At 39.2% G+C, this 26,426-nt stretch overlaps 2 protein-coding genes across 20 annotated transcripts in view; one reads left to right on the top strand and one right to left on the bottom strand.

Moving 5' to 3' along the window:
* Positions 1-5,035, bottom strand: part of PACRG (parkin coregulated) — a 505,850-nt gene extending 500,815 nt beyond the window's left edge. For both annotated transcript variants that reach the window (XM_082404659.1, XM_082404658.1), the window contains exon 1: positions 4,534-5,035. In XM_082404659.1, coding sequence (XP_082260785.1) covers positions 4,534-4,677 — 144 coding nt within the window. In that variant the 5' untranslated portion in view covers positions 4,678-5,035. The remainder of the gene's footprint in view (positions 1-4,533) is intronic.
* An 81-nt stretch (positions 5,036-5,116) lies between these two features.
* PRKN (parkin RBR E3 ubiquitin protein ligase) overlaps positions 5,117-26,426 on the top strand; it is a 1,304,064-nt gene continuing 1,282,754 nt past the window's right edge. For 4 of the 18 annotated variants that reach the window (XM_082404586.1, XM_082404588.1, XM_082404587.1 and 1 more), the window contains exon 1: positions 5,134-5,258. Coding sequence is in view for 2 of the 18 variants with exons in the window: in XM_082404597.1 (XP_082260723.1) it covers positions 5,252-5,258 (7 nt within the window). In the remaining 16 variants the exon portion in view is untranslated. Of the gene's footprint in view, positions 5,259-22,114; positions 22,221-26,426 lie in introns of all 18 variants that reach the window. The other 14 variants (XM_082404596.1, XM_082404585.1, XM_082404599.1 and 11 more) reach the window with 9 other exon arrangements.

The raw sequence follows: 26,426 nt of genomic DNA on the forward strand, positions 1-26,426 counted from the left end.
TTGGCAATGGATTTGAGCAAAAGTGATGAGTGCAGCTTCTGGAACATGCTGCTTGCTCTCCATTTCTTCCTACCTCTTCTTGCAGGTTGCTCCTTACTCATTTTTCTCTCCTCTTGCATGAAGTAGGTGTTGGAGATTATGCTCTTTTGGAACTATATAACTCTTAGCCCTTTTCCTGAAGGAACAGGTATGGGGGCCTAGAGTTGCTGCAAGGGTCAGTCTTTCATAGGCTTTTGCAAAAGGGAAAATATAGGCCTATGACTAAACTCTGGCCAGTGGGATATGAATGAAAGTGGGGTGCTGTGTCTGGGTCATGCTCATAAAAGGAAGCACTCTGTTTCTTATTTCCTCCATCCTGAGAGTAGGGATTTGACCCTGGTGATGGTGAGCTCACCTGGACTCAGGGCATCATCCTGCAGGATGCAAAACAAGAATATACAAGGCTCCTAAGTCCCTGGACCTATCTCATGGGGAAGTAGTGCCCAGTGTCCATGAATTGCCTACAAACTTGGACTCTGAGAGAACTTCCATCTTAGTTAAACTATTGTTATTTGGTCACTGTTACAGCAGCCAAATCAATATCTTAATATATCATTTATAAATACTGACCATTGCTCCTATGTGTTGAATGAATTAGTATAAAAGTTTCTATATAAGTAAAGTAATATTAAGAATTATTTCTCCCATTCCCATAAACTTTGAGCATAAAACATCTATAGTCTACTGAAAAGGAAAGATGTAGTATAAAGCTTCAGTTGAATTCAGCGTCTCATTCATCATAACCTCGGGCCCATATCCTAACTTGCTTTACAAGGTAGGTTAGCACAGAAAGCAACTACCATCTGTTGAGAAGAAGCCAGTACAACACTGGGTTACTGGTTTCTGGTCATAGGTTCTATCAGACCACAAACAAAGCCTTTAAAGGGAAAATAAACTAGGAAATCTTCAAATTCTGCATCTCCTATCATTCTTTTGAGTCAAACATTATAATATGAATTTGATTATTATTCTCTGATTGCAGGACTTTTGTCATTGCTTGTTTCTATACAGAATGCAACAACAATTTCACAGAGGTAAAGTAAAGGAACTACTTACAGTTGAAGAACACTTGACATCGGGATTTAAAAAAAAAACTAGCTACTTACATTTATCATTATTTTGTAAATAATTTTGCATTCACATACATAGATTATGACTGTTTAAGGATTTCGGCTTGCACAGCCCACCTCATCATATCTGTCTATGATCAAGCTTGTATACTTATATTACTAAAGCACCCTCAGTGAAACATTGGGAGTCTCCATATACCTCCTTAGGATATAGTTCTACAAGTCTTTTGGGGAAGTACACTGGAATGGTGACTTATTTAATTAGCGAGTGTTGGAAAGAGGAACTGATGGCAAGCCCTAACACTAGAAAAGTGGTTTGAGGGTTGGCTTTTGGAACAAGGAGTTGCAATTAAGAAAAGCTGGACAATCCCACTACTGGGCAAATACCCTGAGAAAACCATAATTCAGAAAGAGTCATGTACCACAATGTTCATTGCAGCTCTATTTACAATAGCCAGGACATGGAAGCACCCTAAGTGTCCATCGACAGATGAATGGATAAAGAAGATGTGGCACATATATACAATGGAATATTACTCAGCCATAAAAAGAAACGAAATTGAGTTATTTGTAGTGAGGTAGATGGACCTAGAGACTGTCATACAGAGTGAAGTCAGAAAGAGAAAAACAAATACCGTATGGTAACACATATATATGGAATCTACAAAAAACCAAAAAACAAAAAATGGTTCTGAAGAACCTAGGGGTGGGACAGGAATAAAGACACAGATGTAGAGAATGGACTTGAGGACAAGGGGAGGGGGAAGGGTAAGCTGGAACGAAGTGAGAGAGTGGCATGGACACATATACACTACCACATGTAAAATAGATAGCTAGTGAGAAGCAGCCGCATAGCACAGGGAGATCAGCTCAGTGCTTTGTGACCACCTAGAGGGGTGGGATAGGGAGGGTGGGAGGGAGACGCAAGAGGGAGGGGATATGGGGATACATGAATATGTATAGCTGATTCACTTTGTTATAAAGCAGAAACTAACACACCATTGTAAAGCAATTATACCTCAATAAAGATGTTAAAAAATAAAAACGAAAAGAAAAGCTGGAGATTGCCATGTTATTTCCTGAATAGAAATAAACCTTAAGGACTTCCCTGGTGGCGCAGTGGTTAAGAATCTGCCTGCCAATGCAGGGGACACGGGTTCGAGCCCTGGTCTGGGAAGATCCCACATGCCACAGAGCAACTAGGCCCGTGAGCCACAACTACTGAGCCTGCGCGTCTGGAGCCTGTGCTCCGCAACAAGAGAGGCCGCGATATAGTGAGAGGCCCGCGCACCGCGATGAAGAGTGGCCCCCGCTTGCCACAATTAGAGAAAGCCCTCGCACAGAAACGAAGACCCAACACAGCCATAAATAAATAAATAAACAAATACTTTAAAAAAAAAAAAGGAAAGTCTATTAATTAAAAAAAAAAAAGAAATAAACCTTAAGAAAGAGGGGTGTTTTGACTATGTAATGCTGAAAAGTCTATACTGTCGAGGGCAGACATGTTGAAATGTTAATATTGGATATGAAAAGGAAGCGTTTTATTTCCTGTACCACTGAAGTTAGTTTGTATAAACAGTCTCTCTCTTTTATCAAGACTTGACCATTGTTGTTAGTGGTGGTTTTCCTTGGAGTTTTAAGGACTGAGACTTCGTTTTGCTGATCCCAAATCCCCAGAAGTATGCTGAGCAAGTTCTCAGATTTAAAAAAACAAACAAAAAAAATCAAACAAAAAAACTATTGTTGACTGAATGAATGAATGGATGGATGAATAATGTTTGCATCTAACAATTATGATTTCCACTAAATGAAGTGAAAGAATGACTCATCCTCTTTTGAGGATCCCAAAGGAGACATAAATATTACACTAAGGGATTTTCCTTAAGTATATGGAAACAAAAAGATAATTTATCTCAAGTAAGTTGTTTATAATGAAGCCTGCTTCATAATCAATTTTTTTGTTTGAGTCTTATAAGCATATTTGTTACATTTTTCAATACTGAAATACTTGATTTTCCAGAATTATGACTTTAGGTGAAAAGCTATGTTTTTTAAAAAGAAAACGTGATTATAAATATAGGTTTAGAAAAAAAAAGAATCTGACCAATTTTTCACATGTCTTTGAAGAAATATAACATTGAAAAATATCACTAAAATTATAATCATATATACTGTTTAGAAGAAAAAAAGAAATAATTAGCTTTAATGTTATGGTATTCTGTGTTGCTGATAAATTAGTCATATTGACTCCCATGACCACCTAGTCACATGAAATACATGCAAAAGGACTGCAGTTACAACAAGCAGAAAGTTTTAGTCTATTTCTAAGAATTTTAACTATTGCGATTCAACTGACACACATTCTGACAACCAGAAATTCATTTTGTGTAGCAACATGGGAATCTGGCCTCAGGGTCTAAAGGTGATCTGTTTCATTCATGTATTTTAAGGAATAAGGTATTAGGTTTGCAACATTTATGTAAAACAAATAATGACACTGGAAAGCAATGCTCTTCATTTAACATAATGAGTTGCTCTACAATAAGTCAGATCCTCCCAGAGTGTAAATTACACAAATTTGAAAGCTGCATTTATTATTGAATATCTCATTCCCAGACAGGTGCTTACTCAGTAGTAAAACCTGGTGTAGCATACCAAATTAAAAGTTTTTTTTTTTTAAACTATCATGCACGTACCCAAACCATTTGTGTGCAGTTTAAAACTTTTCCTCCTAATCATATTGAGAATAATTAATTTTTACTACCACAAAACAGTAGAAATGAAATATGAATTGTATTAATAGGCAGAGATACTTGAACAGAAGCTTGGATTGTTTAAAATTAATAGTTTAAAAGATCTATCTGGAAATAGACTTCTTATTAAGTTGCCTTTTAGTACTCTAACATGCCATTTTGTGAGAGTGTTGTTAGAAGAAATGCTAGGATATTCTAAAAATTTCTAGGTTGATTGATGAAATTTCTTACTGTTAATTAATGAGTTTACGTTCCCAGCTGTACATCATCAGCACATGTTAAATTTTGCAAGAGAGTTTATGATTTATAAGAACTCTCCTTCTATAAGGCCTTTTGCTGAGTGAGATAGTTTAGGAATCAGTAAGTAAAGGGGATCTTTCTTCTTTGTGTAAATAGCTTAAGAGTAAATTTAGGTGGTCTAGAAACCGTGAGTTATTAGGAAGGTGCTTAGAAACGGGCACAGTACATCAGCTGCCCGAGATCCCTTCTAGCAGCCTAGCCTGGACCTCCACACTCTGTTGGGCACCGTCTGTTACTGGCCGAGCAATTGCCGTTTTTGGCAAAGACCACCCTAGATATGGGCTCAGAATCCATCCTAGGGCTAGCCATCCTCTACAACCTGGTGTCCCCTGATTCGGAGCGAGTGCATTCAATTCAGGAAGATCACTTACGACTGAGTTTTTCATCATGGCTTTGACTGTGAAGCCCTCAGAAACCAGGGAGTGAGGCTGGTGCACCGGGAGCGGCAGCTTGGTCCTCTTCGGCAGCTTGTCTGGGCATTTGTTTAAGCTCAGGGTCTCTTTTTCTGCCACCATCTTCCTAGAAAATGTCTTGTTCTCATAAAACGTGTAGTAAAAGAATCAGTGAGTTTTACGGATGGGAGAAGGAGGTCGGGAAAAAATGTGAAAAGGCGCGTTACTGGTAGAATTTCACGCCCTCGTAGCGCTCAAGTTGATCCAGATGTTTGGCAGCTCCCAGGTGAAGGGAGTTGAGGGGAGAGGAAAGGCGGGAAGAGGGCAGGACCGAGGCTAGAGCCGCAACAAGGTTCCAAAGGTAACCCTCCGGGTTGCTAAGTGACACGTCAACACTGCGGCCGAACGACCCTGCCTCCCGGTTACGGACGTTTCCTAGGCCTCAGGCCGAAAGGGCGGCGGGCGCCGGGCCGCGGGCGGCGGAGACCGACCTGAGGAGAGACTACGCATTAAAACTACGACTCCCAGAAGGCCTCGGGCTAAGCCCCCTTTGCGCATGCGCGCCCCCACGGGAGGGCGCGGGGGAAAGGCTTCCTGGACGATTTAACCCGGGAGTGCCGCTCGTGTGAGGCGCAGGCGGGTGCCGGCGTGCATGTAGGCCGCTGCTCGCCCGGCAGCCTCCGACTGCCCAGTGGCCATGATAGGTACGTGGGTACCTGACAGGTACAGCCTCTCTGCGCCGCCCCGCGCCCAGCTGTTGTGCCGCGCCGGGCCTCGGCTGACAGGGACGCCGGGGTGCCGCCCGTGTGCGCTGCCCGTGGTAGGGTGTCAGTGTCCGCGCCGTCCTCAGCCCGCGCCGCCGGCTCCCCGGTGCCCGCCGTGGCCCTGGAGAATAAGTGTGTGTGTGTCCTAAGCCCCCACCCGGCCCTCGTTTGATGGGCTTCCCCCTGGAGACAACTTCGCGAGGGACCTTGGCGTGCGCTTCGGCGCTGCCCAAGGCGAAGGCTGCGTCCCGCGGTCCGTCAGCGAGCGCACCGCCCGCCGGACCTCGAGGGCCGTGGGAAGGCCCCGCCTTCCGCCCCGGTTTCCGTCCCTCAGGGCGCTTGGGAGGCTGTCTTCCCGCTTAGGACAGGTTGGGACCCACTCTCCGGAGAACTCTTTAGGGGAAACGCTCGCGAAGCGCGAAGCTCTAATGGACGGTGCCTAGGGACGATGGTTGAGGTCAAAACAAATTCCTGCAGATGGATTTAAACTTCTTGCTCCCTTGGGTTTTGTCTTCTAAATCCCTAGAGGTCTGAGATGAAAGAATAATTGAGTCAGTGATATAGCAAGGATGAAAACTTTCGCCTAGTGAACTAACGATTCATTATGCAAAAAACAAAACAAAACAGAAAAACAAACACAAAAACATTTTATACACAGAAGGCCCTAGGTGCATTTATGTGAATAAAGCTTTGGAAGTGGCTGTTAGAGTTGCTTATAAACACTGTAATGTATAAGATTAGAAAAGTTCCTGTCTTCCAGGATTAAGCCAAAAGTTATTTTAAGGGTTATCTCTGAAAATTAATGGAAACGCACAGTGTGATTACAAAACATTGCTGTTTGGGGAGTTTATTATGACAGATTTCCTGTAGATTATGTATTGGTTTGGGGAGTTTATTTGGGGATTATTCTTGAATGGGCACCACTTACGAAACGCAAGTACATCTGAAGTTAGATGTCGTCTATCCAAGAAGATAGAAGGTGATTTTTAAAAATACGTAAGTTTGTATGCACTGATAAACTTCTTACATCTTTTATTTATTAAACGAATGTTAAAGTGTAGAACGTTCTATCCGTTACTAGGAGAATCATGCCAGCTAACTGACACTGTGTTTGCAACAATGATAAAACCTAAGGATGTTGTTCAATTTTTCTTACCTTTCTAGCATGGTATGATTGTTGGTGAAGCTATATACAGGCAAGAATTTAAGATCTGAAAATCATCACTTAATTCTAAATTGTTATCTAATAGACGATTATATAGATAACTTTGTTAGAATGAACTATGTTTAGGCAGTTTAGTTTGTTTGGGATTTAGGGACACAGGAAGGAAGCGTATTATCTTTAGATTTGATGAGTAGACATTTATTAATAACTGGTAGTGACATGGAGAATGTAAGGTGGATTTTTAAAAGTGTTCTTTCTCATACTCCGGCTATTGTTTGACACAGTGCAAATAAGTGTATTACAACATAAATAAATCCATGCTCCCTCCCAAGAAAAGGACCTTACTTGTTAAAACCATGTGGACAATGTACAATAAATTACACAGCTAGTCAACTACTTGCATTGCCTAATTCGGTCAATGGGTACATTTTAATAAAAATCTTAATTGCCGATTTTGGAGTTGGTTCAGTTGAATAATGCCAAAGGTAAGTGAAAGTGGGAGCAATTGAAGGAAAGTCTTGGAGTGATGTTTCCCGTTTCTGACTAAACTTTGGAGCCAGGAAAGGCCTTATTTATAGTCTATATCCAGTGATATACTGGAGATTAAAATATACATTAATATATATCTGGGGATTATTTTATTTTTGTTAAAGACATATGTGCTGCTCAGAACTTGCCTCTTTTGTGCCTATGCTGTCTTTAATTTGCTACACATTTTTTAATGCTAATAGTACTCTTCTACTTTATTTAAATCTCAGCTCACTTTTAAGGAAAAACAAAAATTGCATTTCTTGGTAGAACAGGAGTAAGGGAGATTGACTGTTGCCTCATTACCAATAAAATTACCTTTCTTTGCTTTCTCAAAATTCAGGATTCTTTCTTGGCACAGAGACTGTTTCAAAAGTACTTACATTTTCCAGTTAGATTATGATTAGTATGTTAAATGCCCTGACTCAGCTATAGAAATATAATTTAAGTGGGTGAAAAATTATGACGTTTTGAGAAATATGGAGAGCACTTTAAGATAATATAAAGCATAATTAAAAAAACTTAAGAGAACTCAACTTAGAAAAATGTAATTTTTGGTACCTCTCTTAAAATTATATTTCACCCTTTTTTAAAATTACCATTTTTGTGTGTTTAAAATTGAATTTTAATAGTAATATTTGTTGTATATTCTATATGCATGTTGTATAGAACTGGATTTAGGTATTTAAGTAGTATCAGATGTTAAAGTGCATGGATATATATGTAACCATGTTGCCAATTTTGAAATTCAAACTCAATGTCTTAAAAATGATTTTTGAGTGATTTAAAAAATAATTAGAACATAATCTCTTCTGTATCTTGTTTAACTTAACATCTCTTAGAAGACTTACAAATCTTCATGTACAGATCCACCCTATAGTAATTCCTGTCTAGTATTTAGTGGATATACATAACTTATGCAGGTGCTCTCCAATAAATGAGCATACAGTAGGTTTACAGACAGTTGCTATCATCAGGAAGGTTTGTGTCCATATCATTTTATTTGCATATGTAAGCCTATATGTAAAGTAAAAATATTATTACAGTTTCTAAGTGGATTTTCTAGCTAAAGGGTTTGTAGACTTTGAATTTTGCTAGGTACTTTCAAATTGTTTAAAATAAATCACCCTGTTTTACATTTCTATCTGCCATAACAAGGTAGCAAAGAGCTGTCCTACTCCTCTGAGCTGAAAAATTACAAAAAGACATCCTCCCCAGAACTGACCCAGCATTCAACAGCAAAGCACCTACTGGGTTTCCCCTCTCTCTCCAAAGACTTACTGCCTTCGAACAGTGCACAAGGTGTACAACTGTCCTTAATGGCCCTGCCCCCCTCCAACAGTGTTTATAAGAGTGTCCACGTTCCCCCTGTGTACCATAAAATATTTTTATTTTTGTCTTTCTGATAGATGAAAAACAGTATATTTTAATTTTTTTAAATGAATCTTATGAAGAAAAAGCCTTCACTTCTCATTTTATAATGCTTTATTTTCAAGAAAGCAGATTCAATAATTGAGTATCTACTGTGTTCCCAGTACTGTTCCAGGTGCCAGGGATACATGAGTTAAAAAAAACAAAAAACAGAAAAAAACACCCCACCGTCATGAATGTACAGTCTAACTGTACTGTTTGCCCACAAATCTGCATATTTGTTTTAAAGCTTGTATGCAGTGAATTTTAAAGTCTCGGAATTTATATTTTAGTTAAATATACTGTCTACTGCTACTTGCTCTGCCATTTCAGTAATTTTAGATGAGAAGTGACCCTGCATCTAAGTACCCAAGGTAGGCTCTGAAAGCTGTTTATGATGAGGTACAGTTGTGTCACAAAAGAAGTTCTAAGTTTTTGCATAGATTTCATGTAATTATGTACAGTTCTTCTTTGGGTCCAAAGGCTCTAGAATGATGCCTCTATGCCCTTTTCAACTTTGGAACTATTTGTAAGGATTTTTTTGAAGTCTACATTTTTTTGAAACCTCATGGCTTCATTGCTTGAAAATGATACAATGAAAGTACTTTGTATTAAGATATGCAAATCCATTTCTACCTCCAAAGCTTCTTTGAAAAATTCAGAAAAAAAAGTTCTTACTTGGTAATGTTTCATATTCATGAAAGCAGGTTCAATGCAGAATACTTTATTCTGTTAGCTTTTAGTTTTTTGATCAATGGAAATTATTTCTTACCTGCTGTTTCTTCAGCCTTTAATTGTGGCCCAGTGCTTATATAGTGTTTCTGTTTTAATTTGCATTTAATGAGCTCATTTTAAATGCTTCTTTGTAGTAATCTGAATGGTTTCTTTCTTAAATTTTTTAATATTAAAGAAAGAGATTTATGTTGCAGCTCACCTTCCTGGCTTATTTACTTATATGCTTGGTGATGTATTGAGACCATCTTAGGACATTTATATTTTTAAGAATGTTGATGGGTTCTTGATGATTTCTCCAGTTGACTCTTACTGTAAGACTTGAATAGGGTTCCCCATAAAGGATAATTTTAGAGCCTTTAACATCAGAAGAGAGAAGAATCTCTGTGTACAGCACATAGCAACCTTCCGCATCCCTTAAACCCCCACCCCTATCAAATTAGGGGAAAAAAGTGGTGATTAGGGAACTAATATTGGTGTTCCAATTAAAACATGTTCATTATTTATCCATGTAATTGATGAATGCACCAGTTATTCCTACTATTAAATTTTTTTTGAACTTTCAGTGAATAAATAATATTACCTGAGATGAAGCCCTTTGCAGTTACATCGTCATTTTTAAGCTTACTCAGAGTAGATCCATTTTCCAGAACATGGAAAGACAGGAATTAGACACCTGAAATTCACTCAGTATTAACATGGAGAAATGGGACTGAGGTTTGTAATGTGTGTGTTTCTGAGGTGAACCTTTGGTTTTAGCATCTACCTGTACTCTCCCTTTTTCCTTCCCTCATTTTCTTCTTCCCACACTCTTTGCTTTTGTCAGAAGCTGGACTTTTAATGTTTCATTCCTTAGCTCACAGAAGCAGCTGCTTTCTGACTATTTAAAGAGGTGAGCTCTTTCCTTGCTTGCCTCTGGGGTTTCCACAGGGCTTGCTTGGTTATACAAGTGTTCCTGAGGGTCATGACTGGAATTGTGTGACTAAACAGACCAGGACCACCATGGCTCCTCCCATAGACATTCTCTTGACAGGGAGTTGTCTGCAGTAAAACTACTCGTAGGCCCAGCAAATGCATTTTGTTTTGAGGGGAATCTGGTCCTGATTACATTTTTTGCCTTGAGCCAGAGTTCTGGGGATTGAGGAAGCTTGGACTGGCTTGAGGATAGGGCAGGATTTAGGCTTACTTATCTGGAGAAATAAAGACTTAAGAATAATAATTCATGCTCTAGGTCTTCTCTCTACCTGTGAATTATGGCTTGAAGTCCTTTCCAGCTCCCTGGTGACTCCTCAGGGAGTGAGAGGTACAGATTTAAGCACAACTGGGGCAGCATTGCCTGAGTCGCTGCTTATCCGGGATGCTGATCACAAGCAGATGTGGACTGCACAAGTCGGTTGGCATCTGCTAAGTCTGGATATATGTGTGACACTATCTAAAGATGTTTTTAAATGAAGATGGCTGAATTCATAGTGTTGGATGGGAATTGTGTGTTTTACTGTGCAGTCAGTTTGGACATAGTTATATGATATAAACAGAAAGTGATATATAGTGGAGGTCTGATATTTGCTTCCTGCTGTTGTTCATTGAGGAACTGGTGACATGCCCAGTCAGTGGTAGGTAAGGGAATTTCTTCCTTTATGGTCCTCTCTGGAGTTTTTTCTTTTTTTATTGCCTCTGTGTGTGTATGTATGTGTGTGTGTGTTTGTATGTTTCTTACTACATGCACATTTTCTTATCAAGTGTATTGAATTTTTTTCTCCATCAGCTTGATTTCAAGAAAGTCATCAAATTATCTTATTCATAGTTTATGTTGCTAGAGTTTCACACGGGGTCTGTATCCTCGCCTTTATACCCTGGCAACTGGGTACTGTGCAGTACTGCAGCACGTTTTACAACTCTTTTTTGGGGAGGCGGGGCGGTGAGGGAAGCTCTAGAATTATTTGTATTTGGGGTTTAACATCTAAAGAACTTCTCTGTTGAGTCCAGTTATGGTTGTCACAATTATTCATATATAAATTTATTAAACATTTCTTCTGGCTCCTGTACTCAATTTAATCATATTATGCCCAGTAGAATGCAAGTAATGCAGGTAAAGTTAGAGAAGGGTGGAAATGCCATTTGAGGTCTGGTTTCTGGGGTGACATGATTTTTTTTTTTGTCCTCAACAAATGTTGACAACAGGATGATTAACATTAATGACCTAAGATTGATAAATATGTGTGAATTCTTTAATAGTTAAGAAAGATTTTTTTAAATTAATATAAGAACTTTCTTACCATAAATGAGAACTAGTTAGCTTTTTTTTTTTAACATCTTTATTGGAGTATAATTGCTTTACAATGGTGTGTTAATTTCTGCTTTATAACAAAGTGAATCAGCTATACATATACATATATCCCCATATCTCCTCCCTCTTGCGTCTTCCTCCCACCCTCCCTATCCCACCCCTCTAGGTGGTCACAAAGCACCAAGCTGATCTCCCTGTGCTAAGCGGCTGCTTTTCACTAGCTATCTATTTTACATTTGGTAGTGTATATAAGTCCATGCCACTCTCTCACTTCATCCCAGCTTACCCTTCCCCATCCCCGTGTCCTCAAGTGCATTCTCTACGTCTGTGTCTTTATTCCTGTCCTGCCCCTAGGTTCTTCAGAATCATTTTTTTTTTTTTTTTAAGATTCCATGTATATGTGTTAGCATACAGTATTTGTTCTTCTCTTTCTGACTTACTTCACTCTGTATGACAGACTCTAGGTCCATCCACCTCACTACAAATAACTCAATTTTGTTTCCTTTTATGGCTGAGTAGTATTCCATTGTATATATGTGCCACATCTTCTTTATCCATTCATCTGTTGATGGACGCTTAGGTTGCTTCCATGTCCTGGCTAGTGTAACTAGAGCTGCAATGAACATTGTGGTACATGACTCTCTTGAATTATGGTTTACTCAGGGTATATGCCCAGTAGTGGGATTGCTGGGTCATATGGTAGTTCTAGTTTTAGTTTTTTAAGGAACCTCCCTACTGTTCTCCATAGTGGCTGTATCACTTTACATTCCCACCAGCAGTGCAAGAGGGTTCCCTTTCATCCACACCCTGTCTAGCATTTATTGTTTGTAGATTTTTTGATGATGGCCATTCTGACTGGTGTGAGGTGATACCTCATCGTAGTTTTGATTTGCATTTCTCTAATGATTAGTGATGTTGAGCATCCTTTCATGTGTTTGTTGGCAATCTGTATATCATCTTTGGAGAACTGTCTATTTAGGTCTTCTGCCCATTTTTGGATTGGGTTGTTTTTTTTTTGATATTGAGCAGCATGAGCTGCTTGTATATTTTGGAGATTAATCCTTGGTCAATTGCTTCATTTGCAAATATTTTCTGCCATTCTGAGGGTTGTCTTTTCATACTGTTTATGGTTTCCTTTGCTATGCAAAAGCTTTTAAGTTTCATTAGGTCCCATTTGTTTACTTTTGTTTTTATTTCCGTTTCTCTAGGAGAGGGGTCAAAAAGGATCTTGCTGTGATTTATGTCATAGAGTGTTCTGCCTATGTTTTCCTCTACGAGTTTGATAGTGTCTGGCCTTACATTTAGGTCTTTAATCCATTTTGAGTTTATTTTTGTGTATGGTGTTAGGGAGTGTTCTAATTTCATCCTTTTACATGTAGCTGTCCAGTTTTCCCAGCACCAGTTATTGAGAGGCTGTCTTTTCTCCATTGTATATTCTTGCCTCCTTTATCAAAGATAAGGTGACCATATGTATGTGGGTTTATCTCTGGGCTTTCTATCCTGTCACCTTGATCTGTATTTCTGTTTTTGTGCCAGTACCATACTATCTTGATTACTGTAGCTTTGTAGTATAATCTGAAGTCAGGGAGCCTGATTCGTCCAGCTCCGTTTTTCTTTCTCAAGATTGCTTTGGCTATTCGGGATCTTTTCTGTTTCCATACATATTGGGAAATTTTTTGTTCTAGTTCTGTGAAAAATGCCATTGGTACTTTGATAGGGATTGCATTCAATCTGTAGATTGCTTTGGGAAGTATAGTCATTTTCACAATGTTGATTCTTCCAATCCAAGAACATGGTATATCTCTCCATCTGTTTGTATCATCTTTAATTTCTTTCATCAGTGTCTTATAGTTTTCTGCATACAGGTCTTTTGTCTCCTTAGGTAGGTTTATTCCTAGGTATTTTATTCTTTTTGTTGCAATGGTAAATGGGAGTGTTTCCTTAATTTCTCTTTCAGATTTTTCATCATTATTGTATAGGAATGCCAGAGATTTCTGTGCATTAATTTTGTATCCTTCAACTTTACCAAATTCATTGATTAGCTCTAGTAGTGTTCTGGTAGCATCTTTAGGATTCTCTATGTATAGTATCATGTCATCTGCAGACTGTGGCAGCTTTGCTTCTTCTTTTCCGATTTGGATTCCTTTTATTTCTTTTTCCTCTCTGATTGCTGTGGCTAAAACTTCCAAAACTGTGTTGCATAATAGTGGTGAGAGTGGGCATCCGTGTCTTGTTCCTGATTTTAGAGGAAATGGTTTCAGTTTTTCACCATTGAGAACAATGTTGGCTGTGGGTTTGTCATATATGCCCTTTATTATGTTGAGGTAAGTTCCCTCTATGCCTACTTTCTGGAGGGTTTTTATCTTAAATGGGTGTTGAATTTTGTCAAAAGTTTTTTCTGCATCTATTGAGATGATCATATGGTTTTTTTCAATTTGTTAATATGGTTTATCACATTGATTGATTTGCATATATTGAAGAATCCTTGCATTCCTGGGATAAACCCCACTTTATCATGGTGTATGATGCATGTAATATGCTGTTGGATTCTGTTTGCTAGTATTTTGTTGAGGATTTTTTCATCTATGTTCATCAGTGATATTGGTTTGTAGTTTTCTTTTTTTGTCTGGTTTTTATATCAGGGTGATGGTGGCCTTGTAGAATGAGTTTGGGAGTGTTCCTCCCTCTGCTATATTTTGGAAGAGTTTGAGAAGGATAGGTGTTAGCTCTTCTCTAAATGTTTGATAGAATTCGCATGTGTAGCCACTTGGTCCTGGGCTTTTGTTTGTTGGAAGATTTTTAATCACAGTTTCAATTTCAGTGCTTATGATTGGTCTGTTTATATTTTCCATTTCTTCCTGGTTCAGTCTTGGGAGGTTATACCTTTCTAAGAATTTGTCCATTTCTTCCAGGCTGTCCATTTTATTGGCATATAGTTGCTTTTAGTAATCTCTCATCATCCTTTGTATTTCTGCAGTGTCAGTTGTTACTTCTCCTTTTTCATTTCTAATTCTATTGATGTGAGTCTTCTCCCTTTTTTTCTTGATGAGTCTGGCTAATGGTTGATCAATTTTGTTTATCTTCTCAAAGAACCAGCTTTTAGTTTTATTGATCTTTGGTATTGGTTACTTCATTTCTTTTTCATTTATTTCTGATCTGATCTTTATGATTTCTTTCCTTCTGCTAACTTTGGGGTTTTTTTGTTCTTCTTTCTCTAATTGCTTTAGGTGTAAGGTTAGGTTGTTTATTTGAGATGTTTCTTGTTTCTTGAGGTAGGATTGTATTGCTATAAACTTCATTTTGCATGATCTGTCCATTGGTGAAAGTGGGGTGTTAAAGTCCCCTACTATGATTGTGTTACTGTTGATTTCCCCTTTTATGGCTGTTAGCATTTGCCTTATGGATTGAGGTGCTCCTATGCTGGGTGCATAAATATTTACAATTGTTATATCTTCTTCTTGGATTGATCCCTTGATTATTTTGTAGTGTCCTTCTTTGTCTCTTATAGTACTCTTTTTTTTAAAGTCTATTTTGTCTGATATGAGAATTGCTACTCCCGCTTTCTTTTGATTTCCATTTGCATGGAATATCTTTTTCCATCCCCTCACTCTCAGTCTGTATGTGTCCCTAGGTCTGAAGTGGGTCTCTTGTAGACAGCATATGTACAGGTCTTGTTTTTGTATCCATTCAGCCAGTCTATGTCTTTTGGTTGGAGCATTTAATCCATTTACATTTAAGGTAGTTATCAATATGTATGTTCCTATTATCATTTTCTTAATTGTTTTGGGTTTGTTATTGTAGGTCTTTTCCTTCTGTGTGTTTCCTGCCTAGAGAAGTTCCTTTATCATTTGTTGTAGAGCTGGTTTGGTGGTGCTGAATTCTCTCAGCTTTTGCTTGTCTGTAAAGGTTTTAATTTCTTTGTCGAATCTGAATCAGATTCTTGCTGGGTCGAGTAATCTTGGTTATAGGTTTTTTTCCTTTCATCACTTTAAATGTGTCCTGCCACTCACTTATGGCTTGCAGAGTTTCTTCTGAAAGATCAGCTGTTAACCTTATGGAGAGTCCCTTGTATGTTATTTGTTGTTTTTCCCTTGCTGCTTTTAATATTTTTTCTTTGTATTTAATTTTTGATAGTTTGATTAATATGTGTCTTGGCATGTTCCTTCTTTGATTTATCCTGTATGCGACTCTATGCTTCCTGGACTTGATTAACTATTTCCTTTCCCATATTAGGGAAGCTTTCAACTGTAATCTCTTCAAATATTTTCTCAGTCCCTTTCTTTTCCTCTTCTTCTTCTGGGACCCCTATAATTCGAATGTTGGTGTGTTTAATGTTGTCCCAGAGGTCTCTGAGGCTGTCCTCAATTGTTTTCATTCTTTTTTCTTTCTACTGCTCTGCAGTAGTTATTTCCACTACTTTATCTTCCAGGTCACTTATCCATTCTTCTGCCTCAGTTATTCTGCTATTGATTCCTTCTAGAGAATTTTTAATTTCATTTATATTGTTGTTCATCATTGTTTGTTTGCTCTTTAGTTCTTCTAGGTGCTGTTAAACGTTTCTTGTATTTTCTCATTCTATTTCCCAGATTTTGGATCATCTTTACTATTATTACTCTGAATTCTTTTTCAGGTAGACTTCCTATTTTCTCTTCATTTGTTTGGTCTGGTGGGTTTTTACCTTGCTCCTTCATCTTCTGTGTGTTTCTCTGTCTTCTCTTTTTTCTTAACTTACTGTGTTTGGGGTCTCCTTTTCACAGGCTGCAGGTTCGTAGTTTCCATTGTTTTTCGTGTCTGCCCCCAGTGGCTAAGGTTGATACACTTGGTTGTGTAGGCTTCCTGGTGGAGGGGACTAGTGCCTGTGTTCTGGTGGATGAGGCTGGATCTTCTCTTTCTGGTGGGCAGGACCGTGTCTGGTAGTGTGTTTTGGGGTGTTTGTGACCTTATTATGATTTTAGGCAGCCTCCCTGCTAATGGGTGGGGTTGTGTTCCTGTCTTGCTAGTTGTTTGGTATAGGGTGTCCAGCACTGTAGCTTGCTGGTCATTGAATGGAGCTGGGTCTTTGCGTTGAGGTGGAGATCTCTGGGAGAGCTTTCTCTGTTTGATATTATGTGGAGCCAGGAGGTCTCTGGTGGACTAATCTCCTGAACTCAGCTCTCCCACCTCAGAGGCACAGGCCTGACACCTGGCTGGAGCACCAAGACCCTGTCAGCCACACGGCTCTAGGCCCCGGCTCCAATGTTCAGAGTCTGATCTGCCAGGCACTGCCTTGAGGGTTCCACGCCCTGCGCTCTGGCTGCTTCCGGTCACTCACTACGTAGCTTTAAGTGCTATTTATATATGTAAAAATATTGGGAAGTATACCTCAAAATTTTTATCTTTGGGTTGTGGGATTTTTTTTACTGTGGTTTTCTGGGTTTTTTCCGATTTTCAGCATTAAGCATGTAGTATTTTGGAAATACAAAAAATGCAATAGTGTTATAATCCTAGTCTTAAGGATAGGACGAATGTATCACTGGTTGGTATATATGTAGAACTGATTATACTTTTGTGACAAATCGTCAAATAAATTAGTAATGGTAGCATACTTGTAGTAATTTCATGTTCTTGTAATAAAAGTAGTGTTTTCAGAAAAACAAATATTAGTACCATAATTTCACTTTTCATTTTTTACAATAGCATTACACACTATCGAGGCATGGTAATACAATCACTGTATTAGCTTCCTGTTGCTGCTATAGCAAGTTAGCATAAGTTTGGTGGCTTAAAACAACACAAATGTATTCTCTTACAGTTCTGGAGGCCACAAGTTCCAAAATGAGTTTTAAGGGGCCAAAATCCAGGTGTTAGCAGGACTAGTTCCTTCTGGAAGCTTCAGTGGAGAATCCTCTTCCATTTCTACAGGGTGCTGGCTCCTTGGCTCCTGGCTGCCTCACTCCAGTCTCTGTTTCTGTGGTCATATTGCCTTCTCTTTTACTGTAGTCAAATCTCCCTTTGCCGACCTCTTATAAGAACACTTGTGATTACATTTAGGGGCCACCAAGATAACCTCCCATCTCAAGATCCTTAATTTAATTGTATCTGCAAGGTCCTTTTGCCATATAAGGTCACATTTACAGGTTTCAGGAGTTAGGTTATGGACATTTTGAGGTGGTCTTTTCAGCCTACCACAGTCACCATTAAGGCCTTCACCATTTGAAATCTGGTGTTAAAGTGTCTTATTATGAAGTAAGGATGATGGATACAGGACATCGAATTGACAGTTATATAACTTGATTTTTCCTTTTTTGAGGTCATTTAATGACAATGCAATAATGTTACACATGAGGAATCTAGTATTGTGTGTGAGAGTGTGTGTGTGTGTGTGTGTGTGTATGTGTGTGGACTAGTTGATAAAGCTGGCCAAGGACATAACTCACTTTTCAAGGTAGTTTTCCCAGGTGGCAAAAGAACATGTGGCCACACTCCAGGACTAAAATGGTGAATTACAGCTGGGTAATTTGCTGTACCATGTTGCTCATTTGTATCCTGTAGAGCAGGGGAAGCTTTGTTATGCTTTTGAGAGAAATATGACTTCACGCATCAACACGTGATCAGGCAAAGCAGGAGCAAATAACCATTTTATGTACGTTTTGATTTCTGTTTTGCCAGTTCACGAATATTAGACACCTAATGCTCCAGTGGAATAGTTTAACATTGTCCTGCCCTTTGTAAATAATCACTAATCTGGCTTGGTTAGAAATACACAGCTGAGATGTTTTAAATAAATTCTAGTAAAGTTATGAAGGACAAAAAAAGAATCAACCTTAATTTGCTTCATTTTTTAAAAGATGTCAGTATAGAATTTGTTTTCATGAGGCAGTTTTAGCTGAAATATTTGGAAAATATTCCATTATGCATTGTTAGTACAGTTATGAGAAACTCTAAAGGAAGTATGGAATACATTTCTTAAATAGATGCAAAATTTGATTTGTAAGAAAAGAAAAAGTTCATTTTTATTGGAAAAAAGAAGAAAATAAATGTTAACTTCAATAAACATTTATTGAGACCCTAAGTTATGACCTGAGATACCACTGAGTCTCCAAAACTAAATGTGGAACTCACAGTTTCGTAAAGATGCTGTGTACACCTGCAAAGCAATGATCAGCAGTAACAGAAGCTATAATGGAAGCATGCATTTTTTTGTGATAAAGCTGGGGAACTTCCAGAACAGAGGTGGTATTTGAGCTGGACCTTCAGGGCTGAGTGATCTCCCGAGTGCAAACAGTAAGGCATGGGGGTTTGGAAGCAGACTCTATGGAGGAGTAGTGCTCCTTGGGAGGAGGAGTAGTTGACAGGGATACAGCATAAGAAGCGTGGAGTAGGAAATGAGGAGCAACCTGGGTGAGGAGGGTCAGGGCCTGCTGGAGAATTCGAGTTTTGTTTTGTAAGTAATGAGGAACCACTTGGTCTTAATGCGAAGAATGGGCATGCTTAAATTTCTTTTTAGAATGATAGCTTTGGCAGCAGGGCCATGTTAGATGTCACTCATTTACTTTTGGCTAACAGAAATTATGACAATACTAATCTCGTCTATCCCAATTTAATAAAGAGTAGCATTCTGCAACAAATGGACACTGTGTTGAACTGTAAGGCCCATTTGGGCAGAGAAAGCAAACTTTAAAGCTTGCAGTGGTTAGTGTCAGGTGAATATAACTTTGTGAATTAGGCCTCCTCTGAGGGAGTAGGAAGTAGCAGGACCTGTGGCTGAAAGTGAGAAGTGAATTCCAATTAAAAATAAATAAATAAAATTGGCATCAGCCAAATTAAATACTGTGAGTCCAGTGTACTGCTTCCTACTTAGGATCTTTAGGTGGTTAGGACAATTAGCTATGCTTTGATATAATCAGAATAAACAAATCCGTCAAAAGATTTGTAACTTCAGATTATTTGATGGAATCATTTTCCTGTTAAATTTGAAGACCTAATCTCATTCCATTTTAATGTTGTGTGTTTACTTACCTGCCTCATTCTTGAGGGAAGGAGTATGTTTGTACTTAATAAATAATTGTTGAATGAGTGAAAGTATGAATCAAAGGAGAAAAAGACATTGTCTTGTCTCTTGTTTTGTCTTCTCCAATCTCCCTTCCTGTTTCTGAGGTTGAAGTACCTAATTAAATAATCCAGTCTCTACTGACATTTGCCTTGGGGATGGGGCCTTATTTCATTTATCTCTGTGGCCCCCAAACCCAGCATAATCCCAGTAAGTGCTGAAATAGATGAAAGCATTAATAAATAGGGGTAGTAACATATGCTTTGATTTTGGTAAATAGTAAGTGTATTAAAATGTTTCATATTCTGAGAAGATGATTCATTAATTTTAGGAGAGAGATTTTAGTCTGTCACATTTTTCTGTGCAAAAATTTGGAGCTTGCACAGGATGATGACTGGTTTTTTTTCTTTTTTTCCCTCGTCCTTTACTGTTGTTTCTCTTTATTGCTTCTCTAATGCTTTCCCTTAGAGGGAAGCCATTACATTATTTTAATTCTGGAATGAGCTGGGATTTTAAAGTGGTTACTCTACACAGGATGTTTAGAGTATATATTACATGGATGCATTGTCCCTTGTCCAACCTTTAGCTTTTAGCTTTATAACAAATATATTTTTGCATTATTGGGGTCTGTATTTACTTGTTTCCCTAATGCAGCTTTTCTCCATGGAATACTCTCAGTAGAAACATATGCTCAAAGCTTCAAAGTAATTACAATATCACTAAAAGCTTCATAATCACGTTACTGAAACTGAACGTTAAAATATTTGATTTTCCTTTATCCAATCATTTCAATTTAATTTTAGGCTACTGCATGATTGATTGAGGAAACCTGGCAGGCCAAAGTCAAAGAGTGTTTATAATGCCTAAAGCCTTGTACAGAAAACTTCAAGGCAATTTAATTTGGATAGGAATTCATTTTAATTATTCTGAGAGATTTTTTAATAGGAAAAATGGATTTGTTTTCATGCTCTTTGTGTTTGACTGACTCTTGATGTCATCTATACAGTCCCCTGCCTGGAGTATTCACTCACCTCCTCCTCAGCCCTGCTAGATAGACCCTGGATGATACAAAAGTCCTAGTTCTAAAACAAAGACCTGCAGCTGGATTGTTTTTCATAATTATTCTAAAGATGTTCTTTCATGTTATTTATAAGATAGGTTTAAATTTTAACCTTTTTTAAAGAAAAAGGTGGGTAGTATTGAAATATTTGTATCTGTTTACAGTAAGCAAGCAAACTCCAGCAGTGGCTTTGCATCAGGCATTTATTCTGCCTCCACTTAATTAAATAACAGGATGCCAGCAGCATCACTTATCCATGAAGATACAGAACTTTATGAATAAACATATCTACCTTTTCCTCATGGCTCACAGTGGGGGCGGAGAAATGGTCATCCATCAAACTCATGTCTGTGGTTGTTCTCAAAAGGCATTTATTTTTAATTTTAATGAATTATGGAGACAAGTGAATATGAAGTTACTTTCTGAAGTAATGTGAATTTTCCTAATTTTAAGCCCAATTTTTTAAATTATATACATTGTAGAGCTGTAAATCTAGAATATTTACTGATCATATTTGATACTTACTCAGCCAGAAGTCTAGACATTAAACTACTTTTATAATTCTGCTTCTAAATTGTTATTTCATCCTCCTTCTCAAGTTGTTCCTTTGCTTTTAACAGAAAGTAATAGATAATGGACAAATCTTTGCACTTAATCATACACAAAGCACCTGGTGACATTTGAATCTTTTTTTTACATTTCTGAAGTTGAACTTTGAACCTTATATACTTTGCTTGTGTAGGATTTTTGACAATGGAAAATAAAATATTTCTCAACTCTTTTGTTCCCTGAATCTTGCATACTTTCCCTGCTTTCCCTCCCCATTGGCAGAGACTTAATTTTATAAATAATGGTCTTCTAGCCATTTTTCTGCCTCCATGAGGGTAGACTTATTGTTTATTGATTGATTGATAGATTGATGGTACTTTGGAAAATCAGGCTTGGAATTAAAAAAATATATTGTTTATGGCTAGTAGCACTCCTAAATCACTTCCTTCCCCATCCAGGCCATATCCCAAATCACCCTTCCCCCTAAACTAGAATATAACAATATCTCATATACTTAATACTTTTCTTCTTCACACTAAAATGTGGTGCAGTGGTATTAATGGTTTCCCTTCATAGGGGTTTTGCTATGGGAGAAGTGGAACTGAAAGGGAAAATTTCAATTTTATGTGGAGGCCAAATAGGAGAAGCCATAGGTTTAGATTCTAGCAGGTAGGGAAGTGACCCTGGTTTTTACATTCTAATGTTAATGATTTTCTCTTGCGTCCATCAAAGAATCTAGGATGAGTAGCTTCAACATTAGAACGTCTGTAAGTTCATATTGAACATTGTGTGGGGATGGTTGCCTTCCCTGGGCTTTATCATGAGTGGTTCAAGCCAGAAGTAAGCATGTTGGGTCTGGGAATTGATATTTACTCTACTTACAATCTAATAAGTTAGCCTGTTAAAGTATCACGGTTGCTGTCAGAAGACACAAGACTCATGGATCAGAGACAAAGGACTTCATTACTCATGACACAGCAAATGGCTTAAGTGTTATCATATTTACAGAAGCTTCCTTTGTCTCCAAATCTCGAAGGGGTGATGTGATATGGCCCAGATGAATGCCGTGCACGCAGTGGATTTGCATTGAGGTTGATGACCATTTATTCAGCTTGAAGTATCCACCACTGTTACGGCAAGCAGTAAGCAAACCTTCTCCTTGAGGACAAATGTTACCTTGTTTCTTAAGGTTACTGGATACGTAAACAACCCTGAGAACTTACCCAGGTAAAAGAGATGTCAGGGCCGTGCATTCTTGGTCCATCCAGCAAGACATGTAGGGGACTGTAAGAGGCCCAAATAAATTATCTCTCCCAAAACCCAACAGCTTTTACTACACCACCTTGGCTTGTGATGAATTTTCACATGTGTGTGCCACTTCATGATCAGTTTGATTAATTGAGCCAGCATAGACAGGGACCAAATCTATTCAACTTTTCTCATACAGCCTTTAATTAGAGCTATGATCAATAGGATCCCAAGCAGTAGGATGAGACCAACTTGCAATATTGACTCCATCCACCTGCTCCCACCTCAGAGTCTCTGACTTGGCCTAATGTGAATAAATCCCAGGGGGAGACCAGTTGTTCTTAAAAATTAAGACAGTCTATGTCGAGTCTGTTATCTATCATGACCCATACAAGGAGGCTTGGAATGACATTGCCAATAATAACAAGGAGCAGTAGATGATCCAGAAAGCAACCTTTACACCCAATGGAGAGCCAGTCCATGGTCCAGTCTCCCCCACATAAAGAGTAAAGGTTATTCTAGTTTGGAATTTGCTGCTATCTTTGATTTGGATCACTATTACACTGGTTGATTAAGCCACATAGACAGTATTCTGAGTAGATTCAGCCTTGATTGCCACCCACGGCACAACCTAAGGCTGCTTTGGAGTCAGGACAAGCCTATGAGTTTTTATCAGTCAGACTGAAGTAAGGTTGTGCCACTCTGGGAGAGTGTACAGGTATGAGGGGGAGGTCCATGTTTTGGAGCTGCAGTTGATGGCATTAGGCACAGCAGAATAGTTCAACACTAGCCATGTCCACATGACTTTTTCTATTTTTGTAGCCTGTGGACAGAGATAACATTCTCAGAAATAAGTCAGTGAATCAGATTGCCAGCTACCACTGCTTCTTGGCTTATTTGAAACACATGGCTATTTTGCCAGGATGAGGCACTGGATGTAGGGGACTAAGACATCATTAATGTCACCCCCTCGTACTTCCAGGGATTTGAGGTGACCCCTCCCCGTTGCCAGATTTATTGCTCTCCCTCCACAGCTGTGAAATTGGCTTTCCAGTGTCCCTTCCAGGTAGCTTTAACTTTATATTTTCTCCAGTCATTCCCTACTTGTACTCAGATGTTTTATCTGGAAGGGTCAGGTGCAAGTGGGATAAGGGCATTTTTACAAAATTTACAGAGACTCATTAAGTCCACCACCTTTGGCCACTGTGAAGGAACTTGTCGAGCGGTGACCCAAATGGTCATTATCTTCATGATCTAGGATCATTTCAGTCAAACACAAATAACCAGTGGCTGAACCAAAATTATGTTTGAATCTTCTAGGACCCCTTTCGATTGGGCTTCCACCCGGAGGGTGTATCAGTTATCCTGGCCTGGGGTTCCTATCAGGGAACAGAAAAGTGCATCATGCCCAGAAATGGTCAGAGAGAAATCTCAAAGTAGGTCTATGTAAATCCCTACCCTTTCTGGGTATGGCTACATCTAGTACCTTTCTAAGGTGTGTAGACCAAGAGGCAGTGAGAGTGGTAGAGTCAGAAAACCTTTTTGAGCTGATTTTTTTTTTTTAAGTCTATTTTACCTCTCAGTAATGTCAGCAACTTGAGGATGGTAAAGGTCATAAAATGTCCATCGATCACTTTGACTATTGGCCCATTGTTGGGTAGTCTTTATGGAAAAAGACATACCATTGTCAAGCTAAAGATAGTACGGAAAGTTAAAAACATAACACCGTTTAATTCTGAGAGCCACAATGCTGAAACCACAGTCAGCTGATTGGAGAGTAATCTAAAAAAGTGTTGCCAGTGGTAAGGCATTAGGGTCATCCCAGAATGGGAGTCAACGGTTTGATGTAGTCAGTTTGCTTGGAGTGGACAGGGCAAACAGGGCTTCCTTCACTGCAAGGCAAATGGGCCTACTTTTAGCAGGAGTCACAAGTCTGATATGAAGTGGTAGCTTCTGTATCAGAAGCACCTTGACTTTGTACCCTATCCATGGTGGTAGATGTGCTGCCATGTCCGATACAATGGCGGATCCCAGTAGTATTGGCAGTCATCTGGTCAACACAGGCTTGAACAACAGCTTGACTCCAATTGGTGTCATCAGAGAATGGGCCCTTACCACGGGCATCTACATCAGTGACCCCGACTGATCTGCAGCCACAATTTATTTCCACAGTTTGTGGCCCTACAGAGAGGGTCATTAATCTGCCGGTCTATAGTCTTTCAAATGGCAGACCAGACAGACAGCTAGGCCATTGGCAATAGTCTGAGAGTCTGTAAAACTAGAAAATGCCTAGCCCTTAGGAGCATTGTCTAAGACAAGAATGACAGCTTTCCATTCAGACCATTGTGCTGACTGGTCCTTACCATGGTTGGTCTTCAAGAGCTGTTGTTGGGGTTGGATGGCTGCTGCTGTTCAGGGGAACCAGCAGCTTTGAATTTAGCCACACCATCAGTGAACAAGGCCCAGTCATTGAAAGGAACATGCGAGAGCCCTGTTGAACCAGCAGCTTTGTTTCAGGTGGTGGAGTGGGAATATAGTTTCCTCCAGAGGAGTAGTTACCATTTTTTTTTTTTTTTTCATGTAAAACTGGGATGATGCTAGGGCCAGAACAGCTTCACTCTTGACTATACCATTTCCGTTTGACTAACCAGGCCTGTTGGGCCCTTCCCATCTCATTAATCATTGGCTCTGAATGGACCTATATGAAAATGAGGATGTCAGGTGTTCATTTTCAATAAGAGCTTAGTTGCATGTTAATAGTTACTTATTTAAAAAAAGTAAAAGGATGGACTCTGTGGCTCCATCAAGAAGGTGATTTTGTTGTACTGGGAAATGACCTCTCTATGGGCAGCAGTTACTGAACATGACCCTTTGGACACTTAACAGGAACTGTGGAATGCAGACATGTAACACATCAATTCTTATCACACATTCAGATATGAAAACCACAATGACAGTACATTTAGTAGCCCAAAGGCTCCTTCCACAGTGTTACTCAGTGTCACCTCCCTCCATGGGAACAGGTAGGATGGGAACTTGGGTTTCTACATCCAACAGGACCATAACAATTTTAGTCCCTCTCTTCCCCATCGTACCAGGACAGGTATGTATAGCTTTCAGTACCCCTTGGGGACATGAATACCTTGGATCTATGCCAATAATCTTTTTCCTTAAAGCATGTGAGGTCAGAGTAGAGGGGAAGGAGGGATCAGGTAGGTATAGAAGGAGATACCTGCTCCATGTATGTGAATAGGGAACATTTACTGTTGGTTCCAAGCAGGTGCCCGCTTGGGGCTCAGCAAAAGGAACTTCTAACGTTCATTGTTCTCTCTAAGACCATCAGTAGCAAGGCCATCATTATAGACACCACTGGACAGCTTTGAGGACTCCTTTGCTCAGCACCCGCACACACATTGCTTTTCTCCTGGGCCTAAGGCCTTGCTGCCCTATTGTCATGATAACATCCCTTCCTCCCCTGCATGGAGGAGAGAGTAAGCAACAACCAAGGTACTATTGGTGTAGTTTGTTTCAATTCTGCCTCCCTTCTCTCAGCAGAACAGTGGGGACTCTTTATTTCTCCCCCTCCTCCCTTGGATGCATTCACTCGTAGATCCCAGGAAATTTTTCATGTCACCAAACCCAGTCTTTGGCCCTTTTCCTTCTTCTTTCAGAAAGCCATGTTTCTTTCAGTATCCCTCCCTTTGCCAAAACTATCAGGTCTGAGATCTGAGTTTACCCTACTGACAATAACAATTTAGCCAGTTACTAGTTCACGTTGCTGGCACAGACAGGAGACTTCTGGGTCAGAGACAAAAGATGTTATTATCTATGGCACAGACAGCAGTATGAACATATTGGTATCAGTTACTTTGGTCCAGATGGATCCTGTGTACATAGTGAGTTTGTATTGCAACTGAGGAACTCTGAGCTTGGGGAATTCACTACTTTTATAACAAGCAATAATCAAGCCTGTTCTTTGTCCAGGGGAAGAGGTTGCCTTATCTCTCGTCTTCAGAGGAACACTGAGAAATGGCTCAGGTGAAAAAGTAGTCAGACCCTTGCAGTCTTGACATACCCTGTAAGATACGTAGGATGCAAGA

The sequence above is a fragment of the Balaenoptera borealis genome (genome assembly GCF_965194805.1).
Source record: "Balaenoptera borealis genome assembly, chromosome: 9".
NCBI lineage: Eukaryota > Metazoa > Chordata > Mammalia > Artiodactyla > Balaenopteridae > Balaenoptera > Balaenoptera borealis.